General features: G+C 42.3%; 1 protein-coding gene across 1 annotated transcript in view; it reads right to left on the reverse strand.

Annotated features, from left to right (window-relative positions):
- Window positions 1-14497, reverse strand: part of LAMB4 (laminin subunit beta 4) — a 39847-nt gene extending 25350 nt beyond the window's left edge. The window contains exons 1-14 of the mRNA XM_068995026.1: window positions 14475-14497; window positions 13792-13854; window positions 12419-12576; window positions 9264-9399; window positions 7579-7652; window positions 6765-6953; window positions 6550-6613; window positions 5813-6027; window positions 4820-4940; window positions 3995-4183; window positions 3208-3387; window positions 2409-2518; window positions 1866-1945; window positions 753-903 (exon numbers count right to left, since the gene is read on the reverse strand). Coding sequence (XP_068851127.1) covers window positions 753-903; window positions 1866-1945; window positions 2409-2518; window positions 3208-3387; window positions 3995-4183; window positions 4820-4940; window positions 5813-6027; window positions 6550-6613; window positions 6765-6953; window positions 7579-7652; window positions 9264-9399; window positions 12419-12576; window positions 13792-13825 — 1701 coding nt within the window. The 5' untranslated portion in view covers window positions 13826-13854; window positions 14475-14497. The remainder of the gene's footprint in view (window positions 1-752; window positions 904-1865; window positions 1946-2408; window positions 2519-3207; window positions 3388-3994; window positions 4184-4819; window positions 4941-5812; window positions 6028-6549; window positions 6614-6764; window positions 6954-7578; window positions 7653-9263; window positions 9400-12418; window positions 12577-13791; window positions 13855-14474) is intronic.
- Window positions 14498-15155: the final 658 nt, after the last annotated feature.

Raw genomic sequence — 15155 nt, forward strand, 5'->3', positions numbered from 1 at the left:
AAGCTATGTCCCAGACATCCGTTTTCCATTTAATTATTGGACTGTAGGATGAATACTGGTTGTGATTATAGCTAAATATTTGTGGATGTGACCTGCAAATAAACAGTTTTTATTATTTCTCATCTGTAGTTTCTCTACAACATGCCAGAGAAAAAATATTAGTAAAAGCATAGACAGAGGAAGGTATGCATTCCAGGCTTGTACTCAGCATGGGGAACAACTACCCCCATGTTGAAGGGGGGAAAAAAAAGTAATTAATTTTTCTAAAAACATTACAGATGGATGCCAAATTCTTGAGGAAATTGGGCTACAATCAATGCCTTTATGTAAGGCAGCAGGAATTAGTCCAGTGGAGCAGAGAGTAATTTGATTGTTCCCTTGATGGAGATTCCCAGAAATAGAACATTTCATGAGAGCTATTGGCAACTCAAACACTTTCCTCTAATTTAAATAATTAAATTAATTTCTCTAATTCATGCTAGTCCAGCCTGCACTTAAGAAGCAGCAAGGGCAGCTTTGCAGGTCATACCACACTAGATTGACTGTCCCTTTTTAACAGACACAGTTATGGGGTAGTCATGTCCATGAAAAACTAAGACAAACTGATGATTGTCAAGGGACTTGCTTTGCATTCTCCTGCTAAAGAGCTGCTCCAGCTGCTCCCTAAGCAAGGGCTCTTCTCAGCCTCAGCTCCTGTGTCACCACCACAATGATCCCCTCTCAGTACAACACCTAAAAAGCTAAATACCTACCAAGGGTGCAGAGCCAGAAAGGGGCTTTGCATGCTCAGCTTCATAAATATAATAATCCAGGGGTAGAAAGAAGTATCCTGGAGCTGGCTCGTTGCACTGGCGGCTCACAATGTTGGGCAGACACTCGCACTGACCATCCTTTGGTGAGCACCTATGGGAGGAGTTGGTAAAGGGAGGACATCAGTGTGGCACAGTGGGGTCCTCACAGCATGAAGGCAGCTCCAACCCACCCTTGTTCCACCTTTGCTTAATCTCATGCTGGATTGCCTCCATTACTAAACTTCTTCCTATCACCCACCTCCTCTGTTTCTGCTGCTGGATTTACTCAATGCTACTTTTCCATGACTTCAGAGTCCATGACTTGCTTTATCTTTGTCTGTTGCATACCTGAAGCACTGATCCTTTTGTTTCCTGAGCATCTGTTACTGTGTATTCCTGTATCATTTATCTTTTTCTGTAAGAATCATTGTATCACGATTCTTAATAATCTGTCACCCACAATTATGGAGGCAGGACATGAGATCAGAAGGACCTTTGATGTGATATGGAATGTTTTCTTATACTTACACTCATATTTAACACACCAGGTGATTTACCTGCTCACAAAGAGCTGCTCTACAGCATGGGACAGTGTGCTCCTATGTCTGAAGTCTAACAGCAGTAGTGAAGATCCCTGCCCAACAGATTTCCAAAGGAGCCCAACTGAAACTGATCTTGCTTCTAAAATTATACATTTTAAATAGGAGCTAGAAAAAAAAATTCTCACATTTAAGGTAGATATAGGAAGCTAAGTTAAAAATGACACCTCTGACTTCTAATTTCTAATAATAGTAGGGTCTCTAGTTCTCTCAAGGCATACATTTTGTATTTTATATTAAACACATCTTGGCTCAACCTGATCCAAAGTTGGTTTCAAAGGAAATAGTTAAATCCCCATATCACAAATAAATTTCCAAAATCTCCACCCAACTTTACACTGTTTGTATATGATGAAATTCCATCTACATTCTATTTTCCCATCTGCACTGTGACTGTATTAACCTAACCAGAAAATCTAGCCTAAGAGTTTATAAAAATTAAAACCAAGAAAGAACTTGAAGAACTTAAACTTACAAGTTATTCTGGGATCCACCAATATCACAGCCACATGGAGAACAGCCATACAAGCTGTTGCCAAGACCCCAGTATCCTACCTGGTACAAAAAGAAAGATTCTTTTATGGCAAATATTTAAGTATGCAAAGCAAAGCAAAACAAAACTCGTTCTGCTGAATGAACAATGCTCTCCACCACTGTGCTTGGCCATGGGAGACTGCTTCTCTTACCAGATAGCAGGGGTGCTCAGCCACTGCAAGAGCCAGATTTTTACCCACTTGTGCAAGCAAATAGCTCTGTAAACAGCAAAGATGGACCAGGGACATAATTTTGCATTTCCTTTTCTTCCTGGGCGTGCTCCTTCCACTGCAATTTGATTGCATAAATGTTTGGGAGCAGTGAAAGAGAAGCAGACGTGTCAATGCAAAATGGGAGCATACAGCTGTAAAATTATTTTGAATTTTGACTAATTGTTTACTTTTATGGCAAGAAAAAGGTGTGAGATGGGTGAGGAGACTTCCAAAATCACATGCAGAAGCAAAAACAAAAACTGAGTACATACAAGGCATTTTTCACAGTGTTGCCCTGTGGTGAACTTCTGGCAGAGGCACTCTCCCGTGGCAGGATCACAGATGGAGAAGGGCAAACTGCCCAAGGGATCACAGTTGCAGGCTGCAGGGACAGAAATGTGCAATTACCTATGCAGGCCCCAGTGACAGCAGCAGGACTGGCATTTATGTTAGATGAGGCATCAGCATGACAGGCAGTCTCCACCCTCCACACGGACATTCTGCAGATGAACGTGCCCTGGCACCCTCCAGCCTTCAGACTGCCCTTGGAAAATGAACAATTTCCTCTCTGGGGGGAGCAGAGGCACTGGCAGAAGTCCTCTGCAGTGGTTTGCCAAGTGCTGTGTGCTGATATGCACTGCAGTCCTTGTGTGTGGCTGAGCAGCTGGTATGGGCATAACGTGCTTACAAACCCACAGTGCACCTGGGCAGGAGTGGGATGTGTTTTTCAGCAAGCTTCTCTCAGAGGAATGGTTGGCTGGAAGTTCTCTTGGCAAGGCAGCAGCTCCTGTCATCTCAATCTCCCTTTTTAATTAAATTGTATATTTAATAACCCTTCTATTAACAACAGCCTGATCTGTTATATTATACTATGCATTCTGAAAGTGATTTTGCATTGTTTCAGTCTTGGATGCTGCGCCAGAAACCTTGAATTACATTGACATTAAATTGCAGTAGGCAACTGGGTATTTTGTGACTCAATAGAGCATTAGTGTGTGGATCTGTGCATTCAACTACCTCCATGCCTTAAAAATGCTTTGGAAAGAGGACTAGAAGAAGTGGTTTACGTACGCTGGCAGCCCAGGGGGTCGCTGCTGCTCAGCCCATAGTAGTTTGCCCTGCACTTGTCACAGCGAGCGCCCTCCACATTTTCCTTGCAGGGGCACCGGCCCGCGACTGTCCCCAGCGTGGGATCCGTGTGGCTCTCGCACACGCCCTCGTGCAAGGTACCCTCGGGGTCACAGTTGCATGCTACAGGCAGAGTCAAGGAGACACATTTAAAAAGCTCATGTAGATGTAAGCATGAAAATGCAATTACAGAGCTGCTGGTAATCTGCCCTTTGCTCCTTAAGGACTTTTCATGTCAATCAATTGCTAAAATTAAATTACACTCAGAGCATTTTCTCCATCCTATGTTAATAATGAATTTGGGTCATCTTTCAGAAGAAGAGCTTTCCTGTCTGAAAGACTATTTTTCTTGCATATAGCAGGTATCTAGCAAAAGTTATTTACTCCTCCCATCATTTTGCACCCTCTTCTGTAATCCCTGAAGGTCACAGAAGCAACATCACTACTGATACTCATATTTATATTGACATTATTCAAGAAAGATGATAGCTCTGCTGGATTTCTAAGCTCAGTTTAGCAAGGAATTGGAATATGCAGCTCTTTTTAGAATGCTGGTTCGAGGATATTGTCATGCAGCGACTTTGTAAAGCAGTTTGGATGTTATAGGTACGGTAACATTTTTACAACCACGTGGACATTTAAGCATGGGGATGGCTGTAGGGCTCAGAGTAGAGAACCATAACAACCCTGTTTTGAGTCATTTTTACGGAAGTTAAAAAGAGAAGCTTACGGAGGCACGCCTGAGGATCTGAGATGACTTTGAGTGGATCCTGGTAAAAGAAACGTTTGCACTTGTCACAGTGTTGCCCAGTGGTGTTGTCCTCACAGTCCTCACAAACGCCTCCGCTGACCCCGCCGCTGGCCTGGTACACGGCCATGTCAAAGTGGCATCTGCTGGAGTGGCTGTTGCAGTTACAACCTGAAGCCAAAACAAATGGGGTATTTCACACCATGCCAATATTGTGGTCTGGCTACCACTGCTGTCTACACTTAACACAGAGTTACCGGTTACTTGTATGATTTCAGTGTCCAGGAAGATTATTCCCAGGCCTTGTGTTTACAACTGGGAGAAAACATTGGGGTCTTAGGACAGAACTGTGTCCTAAACTTGGAAATGCAGGTGAGTGTGCCTGATATGCAGTGAGGAACACTGCTCTGCTGAAGAAAGCTCTAGCTGAATATTTATTACAGACCCTAATACATTATTTTTGTGTATACTACATTACGCATTATAGTGGAAATAAGTAATTTAGCCTTGTCTAAATTATTTTACTCACATGAAAAACTCTGTGCAAACCAATGAATGATCTTTTTTGCATTAGCTGCTTTTTCCTCTCCTTATTGGTTTTTTTTCTCTGCATGAAGAATAAGAACATGAAACAGCTCTTCCTCTTGTAGAATAACACAGCACCTATGGATGCAGCAATCTGTTTTTCTGGATGAGGCATGAAAAAGTCTCCCTCTCAGAAACCTGGCCATCCCATTATGAATTGAACTAGGATTGCGCTACACCCACCCCCTGCTATTAAAAAGGAAAATAGCATGTTTGAGTTACGTTTGCAAGCGTTATCTTGTGTCCCTTCAGCTGGCCTCCAGGGAACATCATTGTAGAAATCTTTACATCTTTCACAAGACAAACCTTCAGTGTTATGGTGGCAGATACATCTCCCATGAACCTGTAATATGGTGAGAACAGAGAGAAGGTGAGGTGAGGTGAGGTGAGGTGAGGTGAGGTGAGGTGAGGTGAGGTGAGGTGAGGTGAGGTGAGAGGACAGGACAGGACAGGACAGGACAGGACAGGAGAGATCTGCTCAAGGTATGTCAGCAAGATCAGGAAAATTTGAAGCTCTTTGGCTCCCTCAGCTGACATAATTTCCAATAATTTGAGTAAAAGATCTGGAGAATACCTGCAAACTTTAAGCAAATAGTTTTAAAGCCACTGAACAAAAAAAATACAAAAAATGTATTTATAGAGATATCAGAGGAGACTTCAACATTTTAGAGTCTCTCTCTGTCTGCCTACATGTCTTCATATTGAGATACATGTTTTCCAGGAGAAAAAACTCTTCTTCCCAGAGGGAAAGAATTTGCAATCACATTCCTGAAATTTTTAATAATCCATTTTTCATGGGTTAGCTTTACATTATCAGCTATTCTTTGTGCCAATGCCTCCTCTCCTGCTGCAGAGCCCCCAGGCCCAGCTGGAGTGTGGAATGCACCCAACAAGTGGCCATTCAAGTCTGCACATGCCATAGGCTACTTACTGCATTACATTTGCACCATTACAGCTCTGGTATTTTGCTGCTATTATCAACATGTCTTGCCCCAGTTGCTTTTGAAACACCACAGTAGTGCCAACAAAGACAGCTTCTGTGCATTCCAACCCAGGGTTTAAAAGAAGAGTCTGCATTGAAACATTTAACAACTAGCAGTTGCAAATGGTTAATCCAAAGATTATCAGAGATCTTCTGATCCCTCCCTCCATCTCTTCCTTCTCACAAAACACCAGAAGGGATTGCCCTTTTTGGAGACAGCATTAACGACGCACCATCCCAGACTGATGGAAAACATCTCCCCGCACGTTCTGCACAGAATCACACAGGCTGGCATGGCCATTGCAAAAGCAGCTGCCCCGCACAACCATCTCATAGATGGCATAATAGTACTTCTCAAGTGGATCACTGTGCCTCCTCCCAAGCAGAGCATCACCAAGGGTGTGGAGTTTAGTAAAATTGATCCTTAGGTTTGTCAGTGTAATGAGCTCTGGAAGGAAAGAAGAGAGATCAAGAGCCTGAGTTCAGTCTAAAATGAACAGTATGAAATTTTCAGCTTCAATCAGTCATCCAAAATTTTCCCATAGTGAAGAAATAATGAAAATGATCCAGTATTGGCCAAGACCAGTAATGCCTACAGTGCCAGGGCAAGGACCCACTCTTGGCATACTGCTGCGTAAGTGTTAGCATGCTGCTTGGTATGGCTCTGCATTTTCCCAGCCACTTCATGGGTTCATGTGTACCTCTGGGACTGCTCTCAAAAAGCAGTGTGGATTGGGCCAGAAGGAAAGACAGTTTAGCTGCTTGGATGAGGCTCTGCAGAGCTTTGCCATTTGCCCCCAGGGCTAGACAACAAGACTGGCCCATTTCATTTATTAATACAATGTCTCCCTAAGATTTTTAGGTACCTAATTTTCAACATCACTGACTTACACCAGTTAGTGTACCTTTCAGTGTACAAAACAAACAATACCCACAAAGTACCTCTGGAGAAAACCTGTAGTGTCCATACCTTGGATATATGGCACATACGGATTTTCTATTTCAAAGCTGGGATCCAAAGCTTTTAAAACAACCTGCAAAAAAACCCAATAAAGCTCTAGAGATGGGATGAGCAGCCACCAAAGGGATCAAAGGACAGGCCTCTGCCTTTAGCAGACACAGACGAGAGACCACCTTCAGATCCACATATGATCTGAACTCACACAAACAGGCATTTGACAGTACCTCGCCTTCAGTGGAGGGCTCGATGTCTGAATATCTTGAATCACAGACAACATCCCCAACACTTTTTGCTGGACCAGAAGAGATGTTGGGAAAAGAAGCTGCACAATCATGTGCAAAATATCTAAACACTTTCCAGGTCTGACCAAAGTCGGTAGAGCGCTCAACCAGCATTGCTGCAGGCCGAAATGTCTGCAAGAAAAATTTCAAGAATTCCCTAAGAAGGCATTAATAAGACACCTCAGGGGTTGCTATATTGATATTCCTCTTTGGAGGATGCTAAAATTTTGTGTTCGAGAACTTATAGGCTCGTTACAGGTACTGTGATAGTTACATGGTTCTCCGAAAAAGCTCATTACAACCTCTCTAGCAAAAGGGAAGGGTAACATTTAATATAGATGTAAGATTACTTTCTAAGTAAGGAAGTTTACCATAACAATATAGGAATTTTGTACCAAAAAAATTGTAATCATCTGGATCATAAGAGATATGCATGAGCTGAACTAAATTGAAAGAGCAACTGCAGTTCACGTATGTCTTAATTTTTAGGGTTTAGTTTTGCTATGTATTTTTTCAGCTTTAATTCTTGGATTTATAGAAAATAGAACCAGAAGGCACATGAATAGGAAACTATTCAGTCTATCCTCCTCCCCTAAGGCAGGATCAACTATAATTTAACCATACTTGACAGGTGTTTATCTAACCTGTTCTTACAAACCTCTAAAGATGGAGCTCTCATTGCCTCTCTAAGCAATTTATTCCTGTGGTTAAGTAATTAGTGTGTAACATTACATAAAAGCTCTGGTAGAAGATGTACCTTAAAGGTCAGGATAAGATGGCTGAACTGGAATAAAGTTTCAAGGTCCAATCTAATGCTGACATGGTCAATGCCTGAAAAGAGAATGAAAATGAAGTGTACAATGCTTACATTGAAGGGGTTGCTGAGACAGTTCTCCCATGGGGGATTTAAAGATGCCTTTTCCAGCAGAGCCGCTAGACTCTCTAGGGCATCCCCTGTGCACAAACTGCAGCTGGACTGCTCTCTCCAGGGCAGTATGATGTGCTGCCTTCCTGGCACTGTCACCAGCAATGCTGCATGTCACTGAGACTGCAGGAGGTGGCTGAAGGTCCCACTCACGTAATTTGGACTGTAAATGATGGTCATGGTAGGGTTGTGGGTTTGTGTGTTTCTATATCCAGTTAGGTTTATTTTTTTTAATCCATTCAAATAATTTACTTATCTCTAAGAAAGAAAAAGAAAGAAAAATAAAAATGAGGTGTTTTCTTCATGCTAAACAGAACTGTTAAACCCTTCTATACAGCCAGATGTGAAATTTGTCATGAGCAGAGCTACTGCACCAGGCATCTTCCAAAACTGCAACAAATATGGAAGAAAACTCCACAAGTCACACATTCTCTGTAGAGAGTTGCAGGAGCTTAGCCAATATCCCCATTTTTCACATCTGCATGCACCATCCCAGGATTCCTGCTGACTAGGCTGTGCATGAGACCTCATCCCAGAAGACAGGGAGAATAAGGAAAACTCCTCTCACAGCTGGCCCACAGCTTTATTGGCAGTGGTGTCCAAAGCTGGTGAACAGATCCTTGCTAAACTCCATGAAAAACAAGGCTTATGGATTTTCAGTTGGATACTAAAATAGGGTTAACATATCATCTTATTTTTCTATACCTTAATTTCCAACCAGGCAAATGTTTCTTACATAATTATTGTATGTCAGACAAAACAGAGTAAATGTTATTCCTCCTAGCATATCTTCCCAGAGGAGCTGTAAGGATACTATCTTTGTCAATTCTGGGATCGCATACATCCTCAGCAATTTTCAGAGGACACCAAGCTTAGTGGTGCAGTTGACACATGTGAAGGATCAGTGACCATCTAGAGGGACCTGGAAAAACTCAAGATGTAGGCCCATGGGAGTCTGATGAGATTTGTCAAGGCCAAGTGCAAGGTGCTGCACTGGGTTAGGACAACCCTCAGTATCAATACAAGCTGGCGGATGAACGGATCAAGAACAGCCCTGCAGAAAAGGAACTTGGGGGTATCACAATAAGGGAGCTAATAGCCAGACTTTATTTAACTTTTTCTTAAACTGTTAGTGCTTTAAAATACTTTTTTAAAATGGGTACACACTGTCTTTACATTACATCTGTAGGCAACTGTATCTTTGCACCAAATGACGATTCCCTGACAGGCAGACACCCTGTGGAAAATACATGGTCTCTATGTATAACCCAGCATTGCCACAGGTCCTCTGGTCAGCTCTTGGAGGTACTGAGCTTAAAACTTGTCCACAGAAAAACAGACTTTCTGAAATCCTATATTGCTCTACACAAATGGATTTAAATCACTCAGTATTACTAAATCAAAGAAACAGATGTGGTTTTGTTTCATCTCTTCACGAAGGCAACTTTGTGGAAGCCAATTACATAAAGAAATCTCACACTAACATTTTGCAGTAATATTTTCTCTAAGAAACGTACCATTTTCTGACTGCCACCACTTCCTTTTCCTTTCGGGCTCAAACATTGTGATAACATTTTCAACCATGTGACTGTTGTGCTGGGTATAGGGATTATATGGGTATCTGGAATCACAGAGAAAGCACTTCTCCTCAGCCTAGAAAACAAAATGAGCAGAATAAAAGCTTAATTTGGTTTCTTCACTAAAAATCAGGTAGACGTACATATATTTATGCCACTGCAAGATTTGAACCTGTCTTGTTGCTTTGGGTGCCTGTGCTTTTAATCACTCAGGCTTTTCATATACAAGCCCAAGAAAAACATCATATGCACAAAGCATGAACATAGTAAGTGTTGGTGATGATCTGCCCCAGGTACTTTATAAAAATTACACTTTTTCAGTCGTGGAGAAGGGACCTCAGTAAGAGCAGGTACAAGGTAAGTAGTTGGTTTGGGCTGACACCAACACCCTGACCACTGTCAGTGTCTTTTGAAGCTTAGGGAAACTGGGAAAGTTTAAAACCAATGTAAAGGAGGAAAATTAGGATATCAATAAAAGAAAAGGGTCTTGTTTGAAAATGTTACAAGCAGAAGATGAAGGTAGTAATGATTAACCAATATCTCATGAATGAGAGGCTTTGATAAGTGAGGGCAAGGAGCTCCCATTTAAGGTAACCAGACAGGGATTGAGTGGGAGACTAAGAAGAGGTGACAAGTTTACATGCTGGGCTGGGAGATGACCTGTGCTGAGCCAAGTGGACAGCCCAAACAGCCATCACAGCCAGCAGAGTTTTCATCACAGCCAGGGAAGTTTTCAGCAGGGTGGGCAGGGGTGGATGCACTGCACAGACTGACTCCAGGAGATTTGGGCAGAGCCTGAGTGTGAGGATGCAGGAATAAGCCACAGCAGAAGGTGATGCCCCAGCTGTGTGCCAGGCTGGCAGGGACAGTGGTAGGAGGAAGAGGGGATGCAGCACCCCAGAGGGAGCTGAAGGAGGAGGCATGCGTTCAGTGCCCATGGCTGGAGGCTGGAAATGACCCAGAAGGAGATGGGTGGAGAGGCACCCCACTTGGCACACCCAGGATCCACAGAGAAGAATCAGGAATGATTTTAACATCTTTGCATTATGAAATCACCTGGGAATTATTCACATTTAAATAAATGATGAGATATAGATTTACAGGTATGGTATAATTATGTATTATATTCAGTCATTCTATACTACACTTGACAAGTGTATGAATGCACATTTTAGAAGATGAGAGAGAGTACAAAAAATACTCTGTCATCTCATTTCACAAAGCTCTGGTAAGGAGAGCTCAGATTGCTGAGGCAGTTGGCAGGACTGCGCACACTCACTCTGGTTTATATAGACATACAATATGACGCTGGGGCAACTTATGTCTAAGGCTGCTCCATAAAAATCTGCTTCAAAGGATAAGCATGTCCATGTCTGGCAAATCCCATTTGCCTCTGAATTGTGCAGTTTTATACTCTCCTCAACCCTCAGTGCCCTGTCTTTTCCTTTCAAAATGTGTAAGTAGTAAATCCAATTATTGAGCTAAAACCCACTTACCTACATTTTAAAAACAGTAAGACATATTAAAGACTGAAAATGATTTGCAGTGCTTCTTTCCAAACACAAAGCAGTTGAATTCTACTTTTTTCCCATCTGAATCCCAGCTAAATCCCAGCTCTTGGTAGCTTGACACATCGACTAATACCCACTTTCATGAGTAAGGTTTGCTCTTATCATGAAGCCTGACACAGGTCATCAGGAGGGGAACTGGGGGAGGAAGAACTTTGCTTTACAAGATGCAAGATGCAAAGCTTCCTGGCCTGCCTCCAGCAAAGTATTCAAAATGTGCTGGTGAGAAAGTGAATTGAAAGTGAAGTGGGACTCTGATGCACTGTAGGTGACAACACATTTAAGGCAAACTGACAGAACAGAACACATTCCCAGAGTGTGTCTCTCTCTTGAGCTCTGCAAAGCAGCAGAGTTTGTAGTTTTCACCCTCTTCAGGAGACAGCCACTACGGGTCAAGATATGTTGAAGCAGCATTAAATCACAGGGATTATTGAGGAACAGCTGCTCCTTTTCATGAGTCTGTATTTATATAATTCAAAAGATAAGTACAGGCAAGTGAAAATATTAATTTTCTATTGCTCTTTGATCTCTTCCTAAAAAGCAAGAATAAAAGGCAACCATCCAGCTTTAGGGCCAGAAAGATGATTCAGGCTATTTCAGCAAAGGAAAGAGATATATATATTTTGCAGAAAACTGTGGATATAATGTGCAACTTGGAGCAGTGTTTGGTTCCATGTCCATACTTTACTCTGCAAATGTGTCACAACATTAAGCTAGAAGGTCATAAACTGTAATTATTTTCAATTGTTGTGAATTAAGCTGTATTTTAACTTCCTCTTCAGCCTAAGCTGTTATTTAGTGAAAATATTTCTATTTGTGACAATTTATTAGCTTAGTGGGGCAAAGTCCTCCAGGATGTGCAACAGAGGAATCCTCATTTCTGCACACCTTCCATATACCCAGTGGTTTCCCCTCATCACTGCAGCCAGGGAGTGAGAGGCATCCCTCTGATCAGCCACATTGTGGATCTGCTGACCCACTCACATAGCCAAAGACTGGACCACAGCATTAGTTGTTCCCTTTTCAGAGGCAGCTTTCTGCTTTCAGCAACGTTGGCCTCATTTCAGATCAAAAGAGAGGAAAGGGTATGGTGTGAATCTCTTAACAGGCTGCCTCAGGTCTCAACACCATACAGACATGTCCTCTGGAGAAGGTCCTGCAGCCTGTGGGACCTCACTACCCCTGCACTCACACACACAGACCATGGGCTTCAGCTCTGGGGCATGTGTGGGAAGAGCACTTGCAGAACAAAGCTCCTTCAGAAATCCCTGTGCTCAATCCCTGTGCATCTCAGGGATGTTTCTCCCCCTTGAGCAGATACACATCACCGTGGAGGCTGTTCGCTGCCAAACCCTCCATATGTGCTGCAGTGAGGCACAGCCTTCCACCAGACTTAATGTCACACTGTCTGATGATTATTCAGAAAACTCCCACAGGAACTTCCTGGTCTGGGCAAACTCCCTGTACAGATGAGAATATAGTTAGTAAGAAGAATTCAGTTTATTTAAAAAGAAAGAGCAAACCAACCTCTAGGTAGCCTATAATGCAGTACTTCTGAGGGCTATTCATCCCACAGGTTGATGAGGCTGTCAGTTGCTTGCTGCGACCCCGGAGAAGGTCCCCAAGGGCTGGGTGGCAGGACCCAGCATCACAGTCATGCTGTGCATGCTGGCATCTTATCAGCACTGAGCATAAAAGAAGATCAAAGAAAGATTAAATAGTTTTGTATAGCCAGCAGTATTCTCCAGACAAAATCAGTTAAATCCCAACACACGCAGAAAACTCAATTATCCTTTGCCTGTACTCCTTTTGCTCTTAGGTATACATTTTTTAAGAACTTCAGTAATGAACCCACCCGCTGCAAAATAATCATAAAAAATATAGATAGCATATTGCAAATCCATGCTAAAATTTAAATTTTCAGCATATTATTTTTCAGTAAAAATGCCAATCTGCCACAAGCAATAATTTATTATGCTTCCCACCCTGACATACCCATTGCCAGCATTCCTACAAAAGAATAGTGAACATTTCTATTGACTCTGTGAGCAGAGCCAGATTTGAATTAATTCTGCTTATTTCTGTTAATATCCAAGTCATAATGGTGGAAATGAGACCAGGATTGACATCAGGGGTCCCTCAGATTTTCTGTTAATTTGCAATGAATCCTTAGTTCACTGTCAGAACCCTCTCAGACCCCATGGAATGGTCATTAATAAATAAACAGAAAAATTATGAATTCTCTAAATAACTGCAGGATTTTTTGTTTGTTTTGCCTGAAACAACTTTCAGTATCTTCCCCATTATATTAAGACTTCCCTTACAGGGCTTGTCCTTTTAAACAAGTTCTGTCCTGAAACTCTGAAAAGGAATGGGTACCTCGGAGGCTTTATCTGTTCAGCTTTACTTGGCTCAACTTGTTAGAAAAGGTGCAGTTAAAAAACCTCAACAATTGATACATGAAGATCCCACAGAATACTAGAAATGCAACTACAACAGCAAAAACACAGCATTTTATAGCCAGATTTCAGTCTATGGCTCAGGCTGTAATTTAGATGATGAGGGACACTTGACTCTTTAGGTGTAAAGCAATGCCTCTGTTTAGTTAGCCCGCTCTTTTTAGTTATACAAATCCATGCTCATTATTCATTAGCAGATGTTGATTGTCCCTCTCAGGAACTGAATCAGACTCAATTACTACATGTATGTCTTCTTTGTACTTAAAGGTTTCATATCACTTGTGGGTCCCTGGCAGGAGAGCGGGGAATAAGGATTCACTGTCACGTGTTTCTCAATAGCATTTACTTAAAAGAAGCGCTTTAACAAAATCTTGGAGAGATATGTAAATCACATGATAATATTTCAAAATTGGCCTGAGTAACTGTAGCATCTGTACTTACTGAAGTGTAACAGGATGGCCAGCCCCAGCCTCATGCCTCCCCATCAAACTCTGACTGGTACTCCTGCAAGAGAAGAACTGCTCTGTCACTTGGTGCTCTCCCTCATCAGGGCACCCCTTGCACACAGCTGTACCATGAGCCAGCCTTTAGTAAAGTGACAGAGATGTAATAAAAATATAAAGACTGAAAGGAAACCCTGGCTTTGATTTAGTTCTAGAAAAAAACCTCTCTCATGATGAAAATTTCAGCACTGAAGCTGGGATGAAAGCAGAGGAACACTTCACAAAGGCTTTCAGAGACGACTGAAAACATATTCACACTTAGTGTAAAATATAACCAGAATGCTATCAGCTAAAATATTGTAGTATTCAAATACAAACAACTTAATTCTAAGTGGATTCAGCAGGGCTGCTTGCAGAGATCTAGCTCTTTCTTTGGAGGTTCTTGTTTCTTTTCATTAACTTAAAACATAGCCAGAAGTCCTAATGAAGACACCACTGAGAAATGCCTGATGTCAGGTGCTATGAATTTTGTCAGAGACAAGATATAAGTGCATCTTAAAGTGTAGTGAAGAAAACCAGGTAATGTCAGTATCAAAGCAAAAGACTCATACAGGAGAACCTCAGCATGAGTCCAAGAGAAGTTCATTGTGGCATTGTGGCATCCTTCGTCTTCCTACTTACCTGGAAGAAAGTGAGACTTGCCAACACAAAACTTCTGTTGGAAAAACAAAAGGCAGCCATGGGTATAAAAGATGATCCAGCATCCTGCCACCAAGCAGAACTCCCAAACCAAACTCAGCCCCATCTTTTCATCTTCCACCTCTTTCTCCACCTGTAGGAACCAGTGAGGCTGGTGTGCCCTGAAGCAGTTCCAGCTGCTGGGGCATCCCTGTATGAGCATGCCCCAAGTGCCGCTTCCCAGCTCTGTTATTGTTTCTCACCTTCATACAGCCATCACTGTACTCAGTGAGCTAAAATGAAATATGCCCCCAGAATAGTGGGAACATAAACAAAAGCACTTCAGATGCTACAGGGTCCACGTGGGCTTGGTGCACACAGCTCTCTACAGCACATGACACAACAGCTGTACCTAGATGAGTACTTTAGCAACCACAGGCAGGGAAAGCTAGCAAGGGTCACCAGGCTTTCATGCTGCTGCACCTACTCTCACCTCCCACAACCACAGAGAGCCTGGCATGTGACAGAAGATGATGCTGGTGAGCAACCATGCAGCTGTGCCTGGCTCCCTGGCTACAGAGAAACCTCGCCACAGATCCACTGTCTGAGGCAAAATTGAGCAAATATTTACCTCCTGTGTTGGACTTTAAATTTTATACTCTGTCAGAATAATGGACAGACTCA

The sequence above is a fragment of the Aphelocoma coerulescens genome, chromosome 1A (genome assembly GCF_041296385.1).
Source record: "Aphelocoma coerulescens isolate FSJ_1873_10779 chromosome 1A, UR_Acoe_1.0, whole genome shotgun sequence".
In the NCBI taxonomy this organism is placed as follows: Eukaryota; Metazoa; Chordata; class Aves; order Passeriformes; family Corvidae; genus Aphelocoma; species Aphelocoma coerulescens.